General features: G+C 49.4%; 1 protein-coding gene across 1 annotated transcript; it reads left to right on the forward strand.

Annotated features, from left to right (window-relative positions):
* Positions 1-397: 397 nt before the first annotated feature.
* On the forward strand, positions 398-18324 carry LOC148148481 (uncharacterized). The gene is made up of 4 exons (XM_087993186.1): positions 398-839; positions 4653-4835; positions 10401-10587; positions 18099-18324. The coding sequence occupies exons 1-4, from the start codon at positions 398-400 to the stop codon at positions 18196-18198; spliced, it is 912 nt and encodes a 303-aa protein (XP_087849312.1). The 3' UTR covers positions 18199-18324.
* The last annotated feature ends 824 nt before the right edge of the window (positions 18325-19148 follow it).

Genomic DNA, 19148 nt, shown 5'->3' on the forward strand with positions numbered 1-19148 from the left:
CCTCCATCCTACTCCGACCTATCACCCTCACCTTGACCTCTTTCCACCTATCACATTTCCAACGCCCCTCCTCCAAGTCCCTCCTCCCTACCTTTTATCTTCTCCTGCTGAACACTCTCTGCTCATTCCTGAAGAAGGGCCTGTGCCCGAAACGTCGAATCTCTTGTTCCCTGGATGCTGCCTGACCTGCTGTGCTGTTTCAGCAATAAAGTTTCAACTTTGATCTCCAGCATCTGCAGACCTCACTTTCTCCTGTCTTACACTGAGGAACAGCCTAGTCACTAGGAAATCCAGGCTTGGGAGAAAAAGATGATTAAACGTCACACTGTATTAAATTGATATAGTTTGCATTTCAAACATCATCCTCTGCTTCCCTCAGGCAAATAGAGTGTGTGGAATGACAAAACTGGACCCTCGACGAGGGAATATCGAAGGGGAAGAGAGTCCACATGCTTTTGGTGGTTTGCAGAGGGGCTTCCTAATCAGGAGCTCAGAGCAGAAACCGCAGCAACAGATCACACATGGAAACATCGGGGGCCTGAAGAAGGGATTCCTTCTGGAGAGGAATACAAGTCTGTCTACAGGTACACGTGTGGTCTACCCTGAGCTGAGAAACAAGGCATTGGCAAGGACACAATACAACCAGTCCCTGCAGAGCCCTCCTAGGGGGGCAGGGGTACAGCTGAGAGAGAAGCAGCAGCTAAAGATGATGGCAGCTGAGGGTGGAATTTCAAATCAGGACAAAGAGGAAAACAGGAACAGAGTCAAACAGAAATGCAAGAATCTGTTCAAAGGGAAGCATAACCTGAGGGAGGATCTGCAACAGATGATGGCAATGGGTATGTGACAGTATTTTCAACCCCATACTCCTTTGTTATGTTTTAATCTTAAATTATTTATGGAGTCCAATACTTTGTCACTTAGAGTCATAGAGATGTACAGCATGGAAACAGACCCTTCGGTCCAACCCGTCCATGCAGACCAGATATCCCAACCCAATCTAGTCCCACCTGACAGCACCTGGCCCATATCCCTTCAAACCCTTCCTATTCATATACCCATCCAAATGCCTCTTAAATGTTGCAGTTGTACCAGCCTCCACCACTTCCTCTGGCAGCTCATTCCATACATGTACCACCCTCTGCGTGAAAACATTGCCCCTTAGGTCTCTTTTATATCTTTCCCCTCTCACCCTAAACCTATGCCCTCTAGTTCTGGACTCCCCAACCCCAGGGAAAAGACTTTGTCTATTTACCCTATCCATGTCCGTCATGATTTTATAAACCTCTATAAGGTCACCCTCTCCAACCTCCGATGCTCCAGGGAAAACAGCCCCAGCCTGTTCAGCCTCTCCCTATAGTTCAAATCTTCCAACCCTGGCAACATCCTTGTAAATCTTTTCTGAACCCTTTCAAGTTTCACAACATCCTTCTGATAGGAAGGAGACCAGAATTGCAAGCAATATTCCAAATGTGGCTTAACCAATGTCTTGTACAGCCGCAACATGACTTCCCAACTCCTGTACTCAATACTCTGACCAATAAAAGAAAGCATACCAAACACCTTCTTCACTATCCTATCTATCTGTGACTCCACTTTCAAGGAGCTATGAGCCTGCACTCCAAGGTCTATTTGTTCAGCAACACTCCCGAGGACCTTACCATTAAGTGTATAAGTCCTGGTAAGATTTGCTTTCCCAAAATGCAGCACCTCGCATTTATCTAAATTAAACTCCATCTGCCACTTCTCAACCCATTGGCTCATCTGATCAAGATCCTGTTGTAATCTGAAGTAAACCTCTTCGCTGTCCACTACACCTTCAATTTTGGTGTCATCTGCAAACTTACTAACTGTACCTCTTATGCTCGCATCCAAATCATTTATATAAATGACCCAGCACCGATCCTTGTGATACTCCACTGGTCACAGGCCTCCAGTCTGAAAAACAACCCTCCACCACCACCCTCTGTCTTCTACCTTTGAGCCAGTTCTGTATCCAAATGACTAGCTCTCCCTGTATTCCAGGAGATCTCACCTTGCTAACCAGTCTCCCATGGGGAACCTTACTGAAGTCCATACAGATCACGTCTACCATTCTGCCCTCATCAATGCTCTTTGTTATTTCTTCGAAATACTCAATCAAGTTTGTGAGACATGATTTCCCACGCACAAAGCCATGTTGACTATCCCTAATCAGTCCTGGCCTTTCCAAATACATTGACATCCTGTCCCTCAGGATTCCCTCCAACAACTTGCCCACCACCAACGTCAGGCTCACTGGTCCATAGTTCCCTGGCTTGTCCTTACCACCCTTCTTAAACAGTGGCACCATGTTAGCCAACGTCCAGTCCTCTGGCACCTCACCTGTGACTATCTCAGCAAGAGGCCCAGCAATCACTTCTCTAGCTTCCTACAGAGGTCTAGGGTACACCTGATCAGATCCTGGGATTCATCCACTTTTATGTATTTCAAGACATCCAGCACTTCCTTCTCTGTAATATGGACATTTTGCAAGATGTCACCTTCTATTCCCCTCCAGTCTATATCTTCCATGTCCTTCTCCACAGTAAATCCTGATTCAATATACCTGTTTAGTATCTCCCCCATCTCCTGTGGCTCCACACAAAGGCTGCCTTGCTGATCTTTGAGGGGCCCTATTCTCTCCCTAATTACCCTTTTGTCTTTAATGTATGTATAAAAACTTTTTGGATTTTCCTTAACCCTATTTGCCAAAGCTATCTCATGTCCCCTTTTTGCCCTCCTGATTTCCCTCTTAAGTATACTCCTACTTCCTTTATACTCTTCTAAGGATTCACTCGATCTATCCTGTCTATACCTGACATATGCCTCCTTTTTCTTAAGCAAACCCTCAATTTCTTTAGTCATCCAGCATTCCCTATACCTACCAGCCTTCCCTTTCACCCTGACAGGAATATACTTTCTCTGGACTCTCGTTATCTCATTTCTGAAGGCTTCCCATTTTACAGCCATCTCTTTACCTGTGAACATCTGCCCCCAATCAGCTTTAAGTTCTTGCCTAATGCCATCAAAAGTGGCCCTCCTCCAATTTAGAAATTCAACTTTTAGATCTGGTCTATCCTTTTCCATCACTATTTTAAAACTAATAGAATGATGGTCGCTGGCCCCAAGGTGCTCCCCCACTGACACCTCAGTCCCCTTCCCTGCCTTATTTTCCAAGAGTAGATCAAGTTTTGCACCTTCTCTAGTAGGTAGATCCACATACTGAATCAGAAAATTGTCTTGTACACACTTAACAAATTCCTCTCCATCTAAACCCTTAACACTATGGCAGGCCCAATCTATGTTTGGAAAGTTAAAATCCCCTACCATAACCACCCTATTATTCTTAAAGATAACTGAGATCTCCTTACAAATTTGTTTTTCAATTTCCCTCTGACTATTAGGGGGGTCTATAATACAATCCCAATAAGGTGATCATCCCTTTCTTATTTCTCAGTTCTGCCCTGTGTCAATGAGTGTTTCACCTCTTCTCTATCACTTCTAAATGTCCACTTATTGACCCATGTACCAGATAATTTGTTCTAACTCCTGACAAATCTCTTTGAATGTTTTTCTGTCCAGTCTTCTCCCTCATTCCCTGACCTTTAAAATCCATTCCCTTTTTCAAAATGAGGGGATGGGTTCTGAAATTTACTTTATTTACTCCATTTCAATCCCCAAGTAACATCAAATTTGATTCCCATCTGCAAGGCACACATCAGGAGGGTGATGGAATACTCCCCGCTTATCTGGATGGGGGCAGCTCCAACAACATTCAAGAAGCTTGACACCATCCAGGATAAAACAGCTCACTTGATTGGCAGCACATCCACAAAGATCCCTTCCCTACACCACCAATGCTCAGTAGCAGCAGGGTGTACAATCTACAAGATGCCCTGCAGAAACTCACCAGAGATCCTCATGCTACAAACCATGATCACGTCCATCTAGAAAGACAAGATTGCAGGTACATGGGAACACCACCCCTTAAAAGCCACTCACCAGCCTGACTTGGAAATATATTGCCATTCCTTTACTGTCACTGGGTCAAAATCCCAGAATTCCCTCCCTAAGGGCATTGTGGGTCTCCCTATAGCACATGGACTGCAGCAGTTCAAGAACGCAGCTCACCGCCACCTTCTCAAGGAGCTATAAATGTTGGACCCAGCCCCATCCTGTAAGTGAATAGAAATAAAAAATAAAAGAACAGAGGAAGAACCCTGAGACAGAGGAACACTCCTTGGGGCCGTTGGGTAACCTAGCAGCCCAATCAGGGCAGATCCTTGGTTATATGGGCTGGGGGTGCCGGGGGGGTTGGGAGGCCAAGGGGCCGGGGCAGGAGGGAAAGCAGCTGCTTTAGCGTTGTCTCAGTTAAAGCACTAACCCCGGTGCCTGATAAGTTTCTTGCTCTTGGGAAAGGACAGCTAAAGAATACAGATGCAAAGTTAACATTATTCAAGCACCACTCTAATCTTAACATTATCAGTGTCAGGCCTTGTCATCTATCACTCTGTTCATTGGCTGAGGACATCTTCTTGTAAATGAGTCCAGGAAATCAGCATCTCTTTCATTCCTCATTCAGGAATGTTTGGGGAATTGTTGATGTTAACGGCGTCTGATCTTTCCTTTAGATTGGAAACATCCAGATGTGGAGGCTGCCATCAACAGACATCCACGCCTACATCGGCAGATAAGGGACCCCCACCTGATTCACATCATGAAATGGTTTCATGATGACCCAGAGGGGTTTATGCAGCACTTTGAAGAAAGTGATGAGGAGCTGATCTTCATCAAAGATATGCTGGATATCATGGGTGAGTATTGATGGTGCTCTCTCTCTCTCTCTCTCTGTGCAGATGTGTCAGTCCTTCTCCCTCAGTCTGCAGCGAAAGTCAGGAATAAATGGGATCATTTCCCGAATGGCAGGCAGTAACTAGTGGAGATATCCACGGGAATCAGTGCTGGGATCCCAGCTCTTCACAATACATGTTAATGATTTAGATTAGATTCCTTACAATGTGGAAACAGGCCCTTTGGCCCAACAAGTTCACACTGACCCTCCGAAGAGTAACCCACCCAAACCTATCTGACCAATGCATCTAAACACTATCGGCAATTTAGCACGGCCGATCCACCCTAACCTGCACATCTTTAGATTGTGGGAGGAAACTGGAGCACCCGGAGGAAACCCTCGCAGACACGGGGAGAATGTTCAAACTCCACAGACTGTCACCCGAGGCTGGAATCAAACCCAGGTCCCTGGTGCTGTGACAGCAGTGCTAACCACTGAGCCACCATGCCATTACACTAGATGTGACATTGCCATGTTTGCTGATGACACAAAGCTGGGTGGGAGGGTGAGCTGTCAGGAGGGTGCAGAGATGCTTCAGTGTGATTCGGACAGGCTGAGGGAGAGGGTGATTGCACTGGCAGATGCAGTATATTGCGGATTACTGTGAGGTTACCAATTTGTTTGCAAAATCACGAAGGCAGTTTATTGTTGGAATAAGACCATATGACCATAAGACCTCGGAGCAGAAATTAGGCCATTCAGCCCATCGAGTCTGTTGCACCATTCAATGATGGCTGACAAGCTTCTCAACCTCAATCTCCCACTTTCTCCCCATAACCCTTGATCCCCTTTACACTCAGGAACCTATCTCTCTCCGTCTTAAACACACTCAATGACCAGGCCTCCACAGCCTTCTGTGGGAGTGAATTCCATCGATTCCCCACTCTCTGGCTGAAGAAGTTTCTCCTTATCTCCGTTCTAAAGGGTTTTCCCTTTACTCTAAGGCTGTGCCCTCGGGTCCTCGTCTCTCCTACCGATGGAAACATCTGCCCAACATCCACTCTGTCCAGCCCATTCAGTTAGATCCCCCTTCATCCTTCATTGAGTATACACCCAGGATCCTCAAACATTCCTCATATATTAAGCTTTTTGTTCCTGGGACCATTCTCGTGAACCTCCTCTGGACTTGCTCCAGGGCCAGTACATCCTTCCTGAGATATGGGGCCCAACACTGCGCACAATACTCCAAATGTGGTCTGACCAGAGCCTGAAAGAGCCTCAGAAGGACATCCCTGCTTTTATATTCAAGTCCTCTCAAAATAAATGCCATCATTACATTTGCCTTCGTAAACACTGACTCAACCTGCAAGTTTACCTTGAGAGAATCCTGGACTAGAACCCCCAAGTCTCTTTGCACTCAGACTTCTGAATTTTCTCCCCATTTAGAGAATAGTCTATGCCTCTACTCTTCCTACCAAGGTGCATGACCTCACACTTTCCCAATGGCTGTAATAGTCGGTGGCACAGTGGTTAGCACTGTTGCCTCACAGCGCCAGAGACCCGGGTTCAGTTCCCGCCTCAGGCGACTGACTGTGTGGAGTTTGCACATTCTCCCAGTGTCTGCATGGGTTTCCTCCGGATGCTCTGGTTTCCTCCCACAGTCTAAAAATGTGCAGGTTAGGTGAATTGGCCATGCTAAATTGCCTGTAATGTAGGGGAATGGGTCTGGGTGGGTGTGCTTCGGCGGGTCGGTGTGGACTTGTTGGGCCGAAGGGCCTGTTTCCACACTGTAAGTAATCTAATCTAAGAAAGGATGATGAAACAGGCCCTTCGGCCCTCCAAGCCTGCACCGATCCAGATGCTCTGTCTAAATCTGCTGCCTATTTTCTAAGAGTCTGTACCCCTCTGCTCCCTGCTCATTCATGTATCTGTCCAGATACACCTTAAATGATGCTATTGTGCCCGCCCCATCACCTCTGCTGATAACGCATTCCAGGCCCTCACCACCCTCTGTGTGAAGAACTTTCCACGTGTATCTCCCTTAAACTTTTCCCCTCTCACTTTGAACTCATGACCCCTAGTAATTGAATCTTCCGCTCTGGGAAAAAGCTTTTTGCTATCCATCCTGTCTACACCTTTAATGATCCTGTAGGCCTCAATCAGGTTTCCCCTTCAACCTCCATCTTTCTGATGAAAATAATCCTAATCTACTCAACCTCTCCTCATAGCTCGCACCCTCCATACCAGGCAACATCCTGGTGAACCTCCTCTGCAGCCTCTCCAAAGCATCCATGTCCTTTTGATAATGTGGCGACCAGAACTGTACGCAGTATTACAAATGGGGCCGAACCAAAGTCTTATACAACTGTAAATGACCTGCCAACTCTTGTGCTCAATTCCCCATCCGATGAAGGAAAGCATGCCGTATGCCGTCCTGACCACTCTATTGACCTTCGTTGCCACCTTCAGGGTACAATGGACCTGAACGCCCAGATCTCCCTGTACATTAATTTTCTCCAGGGCTTTTCCATTTACTGTATAGTTCGCTCTTGAATTGGATCTTCCAACATGCATCACCTCACATTTGTCCGGATTGAACTCCATCTGCCATTTCTCTGTCCAACTCTCCAATCTATCTATATTCTGCTGTATTCTCTGACACACCCTTTCACTATCTGCTACTCCACCAATGTTAGTGTCATCTACAAACTTGCTAATCAGACCACCGACACCTGCCTCCTGGTCATTTATGTTTATCACAAACAACAGTGGTCCCAGCACGGATCCCTGTGGGATGCCACTAGTCACAGGGCTCCAGTTTTTGAAACTCCTTTCCAGTACTACTCTCTGTCTCCTGCTGCCAGCCAGTTCTCTATCCATCTAGCTAGAACATCCTGGACCCCATGTGACTTCACCTTCTCCATCAGCCTACCATGGGGAACTGTAAGTCACTACAAGTAAGTACACAGGAGCAACAGGCAGTAAAGAGGCAAATGGCAGGGTTTTTTATTAATTGATGGGATTGTGGTTGTCACTGACTAGGCCAGCCCAGAGGGAGATTAAGAAACAACCTCATTGCTGTAAGGATGGTAGTTTCCTTCTCTAAAGGACATTAATGAACCAGTTGGGTTTTTCCAACAATTGATAACCGATTCATGGTCATCATTAGACTCTTAATTCCAGATTTGTACAGAATTCAAATTTGACCAACTGCCACAGTAGTGGGATTTGAACCCAAGTCCCCAGAATAATCTCTGGATTAATAAAATCCAAAAGAATGACAGCTGCTGTAAATCAGAAACAAAAACAGAAATTGCTGGAAAAGCTCAGCAGGTCTAGCAGCTTCTGTGAAGAGAAATCAGAGTTAACGTTTCATGACCCGAAGGAGTTCTGAGGATGGGTCACTGGACCTGAAACGTTAACTCTGACTTCTCTTCACAGATACTGTCAGACCGCTGAGCTTTTCCAGCAATTTCCAGTGCAGAGATCCCCTGTGGCCATTCCCCTCAATAACAAGTACATAGTTTTGAATACTATTGGGCGGGGGAGGACTTACCTGGGGTAAGCCATGGGGTACAGGTCTCTGGCACAGAGTCTGTCCCTTTTGCTCAGAAGGGAAGTGGGGAAGAGGAGTAGAGCAGTAGTCATTGGGGACTCCATAGTTAGGGGGGCAGATAGGAGGTTCTGTGGGGACGAGAGAGACTCGCTGTTGCTGTATTGCCTTCTAGGTGCCAGGGTCTCTGATCTCTCAGATTGTGTTTTCGGGATCCTTAAGGGAGAGGAGGAGCAGCCCCAGGTCGTGGTCCACATAGGCACCAATGACATAGGTAGGGAGAGGGACGGGGATGTAAAGCAGAAATTCAGGGAGCTCGGGTGGAAGCTTAGAGCTCAGACAGAGTTGTTATCTCTGGTTTGTTGCCTGTGCCACGTGCTCGTGAGGCGAGGAATAGGGAGAGAGAGCAGTTGAACACGTGGCTGCAGGAATGGTGTAAGAGAGAGGGATTTAGATACCTGGATAATTGGGGCTCATTCTGGGGGAGATGGGACCTCTACAACCAGGATGGTCTATACCTGAACTAGAGGGGCACCAATATCCTAGGGGGGGGGGGGGGGGGGGGGAGGGGGGGTGGAAATCGTGTTGAATTTCCTAATGCTCTTCAGGAGGGTTTAAATTAACTCAGCAGGGGGGTGGGAATCCGAATTGTATTGAGAGTAGTGACATCAGAAATGAGGTTTCAAGGTCACAGGACTGCACCGGCAACCAGGAAGGTGGTTTGAAGTGTGTCTAGTTCAACACCAGGAGCATCCGGAAAGAGGTGGGTGAACTTGTAGCATGGGCTGGTGCCTAGGATTTCAATGTAGTGGCCATTTCAGAGACATGGATAGAGCAGGGACAGGAATAGTTGTTGCAGTTTCTGGGATTTAGATGTTGCAGTAAGAATAGGGAAGGTGCTCAAAGAGTGGGACAGTATTACAGTGGCAGAAAGGACGTTTGATAAGGGCGTGTCTACTGAGGTAGTATGAGCTGAGGTTAGGAACAGGAAAGGAGTGGGGTCTGAAAGTGGAGACTGGTGCCTCATTTAAAATAGACATTGGATTGATCTTCAGAAAATAGATCAGCAGGGATTGGGTAAGGGAATGGGGCTGACTGGAATGGTCTGTGTGGGGAAGAGGGCTCAGTATAGACATGAGGGGCTGAATACCCCGCTGTTGTAAATGAGTTTAATTCGGCCACATTTGGAATATGAGTTGATAAAGTGTGGAGCTGGAAAAAGCACAGCAGGTCAAGCAACATCCAAGGAGCAGGAGAGTCAACATTTCATCAGAACTTCATGAAGGATCCCGGCCTGAAACGTCAACTCTCCTGCTCCTCTGATGCTGCCTGACCTGCTGTGCTTTTTCCACCTGCATACTTCACCAACTCTGACTTTTCAGCATCTGCAGGCCTCACTATGCCCACTTTGGAATATTGCATACAGTTCTGGTCACCACATTACCAGAAGGATTTAGATGCTTTGGAGAGGGTACAGAAAGGTTTTACCAGGATGTTGCCTGGTATGTGGGATTTTAGCTATGAAGAAAGGTTGGATAGACTGGGTTTATTTTCACTGGAACACAGGGGGTCAGGGGTGACCTGATGTAAGATTGAGAATAGCATGGATAGAGTGGAAATGATGAGGCTTTTTCCCACGGTGGAGGGTGACACCAGGAGACACAGATTCAAGGTGTAGTGCTGTGCAACTTAAAAGAGATGTGTCAGGTAGGTTTTCACACAAAGGATGGTGAGTGCCTGGGATGTGCTGCCACAGGAGGTGGTAGAAACAGATACAGCAGCAGCATTCAAGAAATACCTGGACAAATCCTTGGATAGAAAGGGAATAGAGGGATAGGGATCCTATAAGTGAAGACAGATTTAAAATGTGATGGCACGGGCTCGGAGGGCCGAAAGGCCTGTTCCTGTGCTGGACTGTTCCTTCTTTATCAGATGGCAGCTTGCAGCAGGATAGAGGGTTCCTCACTGTGGCGGAGACTGAATACTACCCCACACCAGAAATTCACCTCATACTGTCATTTCTTCAATTTTCAGAACAACATCTTCAGACTCACGGCAACAGATCAAAACAGGATTTCATTAATTTGCTCGGTCTCAGTCCTGACAATGAGGGGAAGTTGAATGCAATTTCACAGAATCCTGAAATAAGCTCAATAATCAACAACCCACAGTTCCAGGACAAACTGACAGATATGAGCAACAATCCAATTCAAGCACAGAGGTAATCACGTCAACTTCTCCTCCTCAAAACGTCAAAACATCATCCCCTCCTTCGGTACACAGCCACACTGACCCTCACTGGGGTACAGGTATACACACACGCTGACACTCACTGGGGTACAGTCCCACACACAACTGACCCTCACTGGGGGACAGTCTTACATACACTGACCCTCACTGGGGTATAGTCCCACACATACACACACTGACCCTCACTGGGATACAAGCCCCCACACACACTGACCCACACTGGGTAACAGTCCCACACACACACTGACCCTCACTGGGGGACAGTCCCACACACACTGACCCTCACTGGTGGACAGTCCCACACACACTGACCCTCACTGGGATACAAGCCCCCACACACACTGACCCTCACTGAGGGACAGTCCCACACACACAGATCCTCACTGGGTAACAGTCCCACACACACACTGACCCTCACTGGGGGACAGTCCCACACACACTGACTCTCACTGGGGTACAGTCCACACATACACTGACCCTCACTGGGGTACAGTCCCACACATACACACACTGGCTCTCACTGGGATAAGGCCCCCACACACACTGACCCTCACTGAGGGACAGTCCCACACACACTGACCCTCACTGGGGGACAGTCCCACACACACTGACCCTCACTGGGTACAGTCCACACACACACTGACTTTCACTGGGATACAGTCCCACATATACACACACTGACCCTCACTGATGTACAGTCCCACACACACTGACCCTCACTGGGAGACAGTTCTACACACACACACAGACCCTCACTGGGGGACAGTCCTACATACACACACACACAGACACACACACACACTGACCCTCTCTGGGGTACAGCCCCACACACACACAGACTCTCACTGGGGTACACACCCACCCACACACACACTGACTCTCACTGGGATACAGTACCACACACACACTGACTCTCACTAGGGTACACACACACACATACATACACACACACTGACCCTCACTGGGTTACAGTCCCACACTCACTGACTCTCACGGAGGGACAGTCCCACACACACACTGACCATCACTGGGGTACATTCCCACACAAACACTGACCCTCACTGGGGTACAGTCCCACACACACTGACTCTCACTGGGATACAGTCCCACTTGTACACACACTGGCACTCACTGGGGTACTATCCCACACACACTGACCCTCACTGGGGGACAGTCCCACACACACACTCTGGCTCTCACTGGGGTACAGTCCCATACACACTGACCCTCACTGGGGGACAGTCCCACACACACTGACCTTCACTGGGGGACAGTCCCACACACACACTGACCCTCACTGGGGTACAATCCCACACACACTGACTCTCACTGGGATACAGTCCCACATATACACACACTGGCTCTCACTGGGGGACAGTCCCACACACACTGACCCTCACTGGGGTACAGTCCCCCACACATAACCCTCACTGGGGACAATCCCACACACACACTGACTCTCACTGGGGAGCAGTCCCACACAGGCAATGACCCTCATTGGGGTACTGTCCCACACACACACACTGACCCTCACTGGGGGACGGTCCCACACACACACTGACACTCACTGGGGTACAGTCCCACGCACACTGACCCTCACTGGGGGACAGTTCTACACACACATACACACACTGACCCTCACTGGGGTACAGTCCCCCACACATAACCTTCACTGGGGGACAGTCCTACACACACACTGACTCTCACTGGGGAGCAGTCCCACACATGCAATTACCCTCATTGGGGTACTGTCCCACACACACACTGACCCTCACTGGTGGACAGTCCCACACACACACTGACCCTCACTGGGGTACAGTTCCACACAAACACTGACCCTCACTGGGATACAGTCCCATACACACTGACCCTCACTGGGGGACAGTCCTATACACACACTGACCCTCACTGGGGGACAGTCCTATACACACTGACCCTCACTGGGGGACAGTTCTACACACACATACACACACTGACCCTCACTGGGGTACAGTCCCCCACACATAACCCTCACTGGGGGACAGTCACACACACACACTGACCCTCACTGGGGGACAGTCCCACACACACACTGACCCTCACTGGGGTACAGTTCCACACAAACACTGACCCTCACTGGGGGACAGTCCTATACACACACTGACCCTCACTGGGGTACAGTCCCCCACACATAACCCTCACTGGGGGACAGTCCCACACACACACTGACCCTCACTTTGGGACAGTCCCACACACACACTGACCCTCACTGGGGGACAGTCTTACATACACTGACCCTCACTGGGGTATAGTCCCACGCATACACACACTGACCCTCACTGGGGTATAGTCCCTCACATACACACACTGACCCTCACTGGGATACAAGCCCCCACACACACTGACCCACACTGGGTAACAGTCCCACACACACACTGACCCTCACTGGGGGACAGTCCCACACACACTGACCCTCACTGGGGGACAGTCCCACACACACTGACCCTCACTGGGATACAAGCCCCCACACACACTGACCCTCACTGAGGGACAGTCCCACACACACTGATCCTCACTGGGTAACAGTCCCACACACACACTGACCCTCACTGGGGGACAGTCCCACACACACTGACTCTCACTGGGGTACAGTCCACACATACACTGACCCTCACTGGGGTACAGTCCCACACATACACACACTGGCTCTCACTGGGATAAGGCCCCCACACACACTGACCCTCACTGGGGGACAGTCCCACACACACTGACCCTCACTGGGGGACAGTCCCACACACACTGACCCTCACTGGGTACAGTCCACACACACACTGACTTTCACTGGGATACAGTCCCACATATACACACACTGACCCTCACTGATGTACAGTCCCACACACACTGACCCTCACTGGGGGACAGTTCTACACACACACACAGACCCTCACTGGGGGACAGTCCTACATACACACACACACAGACACACACACACACTGACCCTCTCTGGGGTACAGCCCCACACACACACTGACTCTCACTAGGGTACACACACACACATACATACACACACACTGACCCTCACTGGGTTACAGTCCCACACTCACTGACTCTCACGGAGGGACAGTCCCACACACACACTGACCATCACTGGGGTACATTCCCACACAAACACTGACCCTCACTGGGGTACAGTCCCACACACACTGACTCTCACAGGGATACAGTCCCACTTGTACACACACTGGCACTCACTGGGGTACTATCCCACACACACTGACCCTCACTGGGGGACAGTCCCACACACACACACTGGCTCTCACTGGGGTACAGTCCCATACACACTGACCCTCACTGGGGGACAGTCCCACACACACTGACCTTCACTGGGGGACAGTCCCACACACACACTGGCTCTCACTGGGGGACAGTCCCACACACACACTGGCTCTCACTGGGGGACAGTCCCACACACACACTGACCCTCACTGGGGGACAGTTCTACAAACACATACACGCAGACCCTCACTGGGGGACAGTCCCACACACATAACCCTCACTGGGGACAATCCCACACACACACTGACTCTCACTGGGGAGCAGTCCCACACAGGCAATGACCCTCATTGGGGTACTGTCCCACACACACACACTGACCCTCACTGGGGGACAGTCCCACACACACATACACACACTGACCCTCACTGGGGTACAGTCCCCCACACATAACCTTCACTGGGGGACAGTCCTACACACACACTGACTCTCACTGGGGAGCAGTCCCACACATGCAATTACCCTCATTGGGGTACTGTCCCACACACACATTGACTCTCACTGGGGAGCAGTCCCACACAGGCAATGACCCTCATTGGGGTACTGTCCCACACACACACACTGACCCTCACTGGGGGACAGTCCCACACACACATACACACACTGACCCTCACTGGGGTACAGTCCCCCACACATAACCTTCACTGGGGGACAGTCCTACACACACACTGACTCTCACTGGGGAGCAGTCCCACACATGCAATTACCCTCATTGGGGTACTGTCCCACACACACACTGACCCTCACTGGGGTACAGTTCCACACAAACACTGACCCTCACTGGGATACAGTCTGACATATACACACACTGACCCTCACTGGGGGACAGTCCCATACACACTGACCCTTACTGGGGGACAGTCCCACACACACACTGACCCTCACTGGGGGACAGTCCCACACACACACTGACTCTCACTGGGGGACAGTCCCACACACGCACTGACTCTCACTGGGGGACAGTCCCACACACGCACTGACTCTCACTGGGGGACAGTCCCACACACACACTGACTCTCACTGGGGGACAGTCCCACACACACACTGACTCTCACTGGGGGACAGTCCCACACACACACACTGACCCTCACTGGGGTACAGTCCCACACACACACTGACTCTCACTGGGGTACAGTCCCTCACACACACTGACTCTCACTGGGGTATAGTCCCTCACACACACTGACTCTCACTGGGGGACAGTCCCACACACACACTGACCCTCACTGGGGTACAGTCCCTCACACACACTGACTCTCACTGGGGTATAGTCCCTCACACACACTGACTCTCACTGGGGTATAGTCCCTCACACACACTGACTCTCACTGGGGGACAGTCCCACACACACACTGACCCTCACTGGGGTACAGTCCCTCACACACACTGACTCTCACTGGGGTATAGTCCCTCACACACACTGACACTCACTGGGGGACAGTCCCACACACACACTGACCCTCACTGGGGGACAGTCCCTCACACACACTGACTCTCACTGGGGTATAGTCCCTCACACACACTGACCCTCACTGGGGGACAGTCCCACACACACACTGACTCTCACTGGGGGACAGTCCCACACACACTGACCCTCACTGGGGGACAGTCCCACACACACACTGACCCTCACTGGGGGACAGTCCCACACACACACACACTGACTCTCACTGGGGGACAGTCCCACACACACACTGACCCTCACTGGGGGACAGTCCCACACACACACTGACCCTCACTGGGGTATAGTCCCTCACACACACTGACCCTCACTGGGGGACAGGTTCATTATCACAAATGGAATCATGTTGCAGCACTCCTTTCTTGATGCAGTCCTTTGGAGAATATGACCTTCCGTTCAGCGTCTGCTGCGGGTGGGTTTTTTTTTTAGAGAACAATATGCCTCTCCTGGTTATATATATATTTTTTTCTTTCTTCTTTTTTAAATATTAACCCCCACACTACCACCTAAGTGCGGTCGTGCTTATTTTTTCCCCAGCACCCATGGTGTGTGTGTGCAGGTGTGAGACAGTGAAAGACACAAAGTGCATGCGGGTGGGTATTGATTCTGTCGTGGTGTTTGTGATTGGGCAGTGATTTGGGATCTCGCTGCTTGCTTGTTGAGGTGAGACTGAGTTGTTCCGAGTTGCTGAATGGATACAGAATCTGGTCCTCATCGAATGGCAGAGAATTGGGCTGACACAACATTGGGACCAGCTGGTTCCTTTATTTGTAGCTCAACTTTCACAAAAACTCACCAGAAACTAAATTAGAAATTGCCAGAGGAACTCAGCAGGGCTGGCAGCATCTGTGGAGAGAAAGCAGAGTTATCATTTCAGGCCCAGTGACCACTCCTCAGAACTGATCATAGTGAGCAAAGGCTGGGGGGAGTAAAGGTCTTAAAATTCAGTCAGGATGGAGCCCAGAGAGCGAGAGAGAGAGAATGACAGTTAGACAAACGGAGGGATGGAGGGATAGTGAGTCAAGGAGAACAAAAAGCTGCTAATGGGTCACTGAGGAAGTGAGAGTGGGTTGGCTGTGATGACAGGGCCTGGGGCTGGGCTTCAGGGTAAGGACATGGAGCTGGTGTTCAGGCTGTGAAATTATTGAACCTGTTATTGAGTCCAGGAGGCTGCAGGGTCCCCAAGTGGAAAATGAGGTGTTGTTCTTCCAGTTTGTGCTGAGTTTCACTGGAGCACTGCAGCAAGTCTGAGACAGAGCTGCTGGCCAGGGAACAGGGTGGGGTGTTGAAGTGGCAGGCTCAGTGTCTTTTTTGCCAGCACAACATAGACATTCTGCAAAGCGGTCACCCAGTCTGCACATTGCTGCACTTGGAAAACGTGTTTGTGGCCTTGGATACTGAGGGAAGAGAAAGAGAACAGATAGGGGTTACACCTTCTCTATGTCTGTATCCATATTACCAGCTCATTGCAGATCCCATGTGAGTTTCCCTTTTCTATTAGCCTGCCATGAGGGACCTTGTCTAAGGTCTTGCTAAAGTCCATGTAGACACTCCTCCTGTTGATGTTGGTACCAATGTGTATCACAACCTCTCACTGCTCATCCTCCCCCTTCAGAATATCCTGTGCCAGCTCAGAGCCATCCTTCATCCTGTCACCAGGGAGACATCGCACCATCCTGTCACCAGGGAGACAACACACCATCCTGTCACCCAGGGAGACAACACACCATCCTGTCACCAGGGAGACAACACACCATCCTGTCACCAGGGAGACATCACACCATCCTGTCACCCAGGGAGACAACACACCATCCTGTCACCAGGGAGACAACACACCATCCTGTCACCCAGGGAGACAACACACCATCCTGTCACCAGGGAGACATCACACCATCCTGTCACCCAGGGAGACAACACACCATCCTGTCACCAAGGGAGACAACACACCATCCTGTCACCAGGGAGACAACACACCATCCTGTCACCCAGGGAGACAACACACCATCCTGTCACCAGGGAGACATCACACCATCCTGTCACCCAGGGAGACAACACACCATCCTGTCACCCAGGGAGACATCACACCATCCTGTCACCAGGGAGACAACACACCATCCTGTCACCAGGGAGACATCACACCATCCTGTCACCAGGGAGACAACACACCATCCTGTCACCCAGGGAGACAACACACCATCCTGTCACCCAGGGAGACAACACACCATCCTGGAGTCTCTTTTGAATCGACAGAAACACCTCGCTGTATCCCACAGTTCCCTATTGCTACTGATCACCTGCACTTTGACCCTCCCTGCTGTGGTACCACTGACCTGTTGGCTGCTCCTGCAGGCTATGTTAAAACATGGAAGGTAACAGAGTTATACAAACAGAAAAGTAAACAGAGTTCCAGGTAAGTATAGAAGTGGAGGAGAAACACAAAAGGAAAAATTCAGAGATAGAAGTTTAACATTTAACCACAAGGGAGTACACGTGCCACTGAGTGAGTGAGAGAGAGTTTGTGTGTGTGAGAGAGAGAGAGAAAAACACAGACAGACAGAGACACAGAGAGAGAGAGACACACACAGAGAGACATAGACAGAAACAAACACACAGAGGAGACACAGAGAGAGAGAGAGCGAGCGAGCGAGAGAAATAGAGACAATGCCAGAGTTGATAAAATCGTCAGTGTGTGTAATTTTCTTTCACAGAATGTTGGAGGTTTCTGACCCGGAATTCCGAGCTCAGTTGATGACGCTGGTGTCTACTGGTGTCATGGATATTCTGCTGCAAAACAGCAGCTCAAACTGAATCCCAGGGCAAGTGAAATATCTGCAACATGTTGATGATCACAAACAGGGACCCAGAAGTCATCAGGAGATTGGATTCTGGAAATGTGATGTTTCCATTACTCCCACAAATAAAATGAACTTTGTACAGCTTATCTCCTAGATAATAGCAAGCGAACCAATCAGCCAATCAGAAACTCCACACTGTCTCACTAATACCAACTGGAATGAGTAAACAGCCTCTGTCCAAAGTACGTGAGTGAGTCAAGGATTGCTTGAATCCCTTCTAAGGTCCCCTGTGCACCCGAGAGTCCATGGTGGGAAGATGAACTGAAATCTCCCACAAGTAGTGAGCACAGCAGTAGCTTAACCACATCATCACTGGCCCCAGGAATTTAATTTGAATATTTCTCAACTTCTTTTGAGAATTTCATTTTTCAGGTTGTAAGTTTGCTCGCTGAGCTGGCAGGTTTGTTCTCAGACGTTTCGTCACCATGCTAGGGAACATCATCACTGAGCCCTAAGTGAAGCACTGGTGTTCTGTCCCGCTTTCTACTTGTGTTTCTTGGTCTGTTTTGGTGGTGGGTGCTATCCGTTTCGGTTCTTTCTCTGAGAGGTTGGTAAATGGGGTCCAAATCAATGTGTGTGTGTGAGCTTGTCCAGTTTTTCTTGTAGAGCTCGTCTTTTCTTTATGTTAGTCCAATGGAGAGCTGCAGACTGGCATCTACAGGAAAGCGACACACACAGACCAAATTCTCAACTACAGGAGCATTCATCCCCACACCCACAAACAGAACTCACACACAGCAATAACACAGACAATTCAGATGCTTGGGAAAAGAACCTGTTAGACCAACTACTCACAGACATGGAAAACGCTGTCCTGGTATGAGGGATGTTCTTCAACCACAGGGACACAGACTTTCTACCAGCACTGCAATTAACCCTGAAAAACAATGGACTTGTGTAAGA

This window comes from Chiloscyllium plagiosum, unplaced genomic scaffold, assembly GCF_037043375.1.
Source record: "Chiloscyllium plagiosum isolate Xiang-an unplaced genomic scaffold, Cpla_swu_hap1 HiC_scaffold_12, whole genome shotgun sequence".
Taxonomy (NCBI): Eukaryota; Metazoa; Chordata; class Chondrichthyes; order Orectolobiformes; family Hemiscylliidae; genus Chiloscyllium; species Chiloscyllium plagiosum.

Coding starts and splice junctions, on each gene's coding strand:
- LOC148148481 (XM_087993186.1), top strand. CDS start 398: ATGACAAAACTGGACCCTCGACGAGGGAATATCGAAGGGGAAGAGAGT. Junction 840..4,652: donor GCAACAGATGATGGCAATGG/GTATGTGACAGT, acceptor TCTTTCCTTTAG/ATTGGAAACATCCAGATGTG. Junction 10,588..18,098: donor AATCCAATTCAAGCACAGAG/GTAATCACGTCA, acceptor TTTCTTTCACAG/AATGTTGGAGGTTTCTGACC.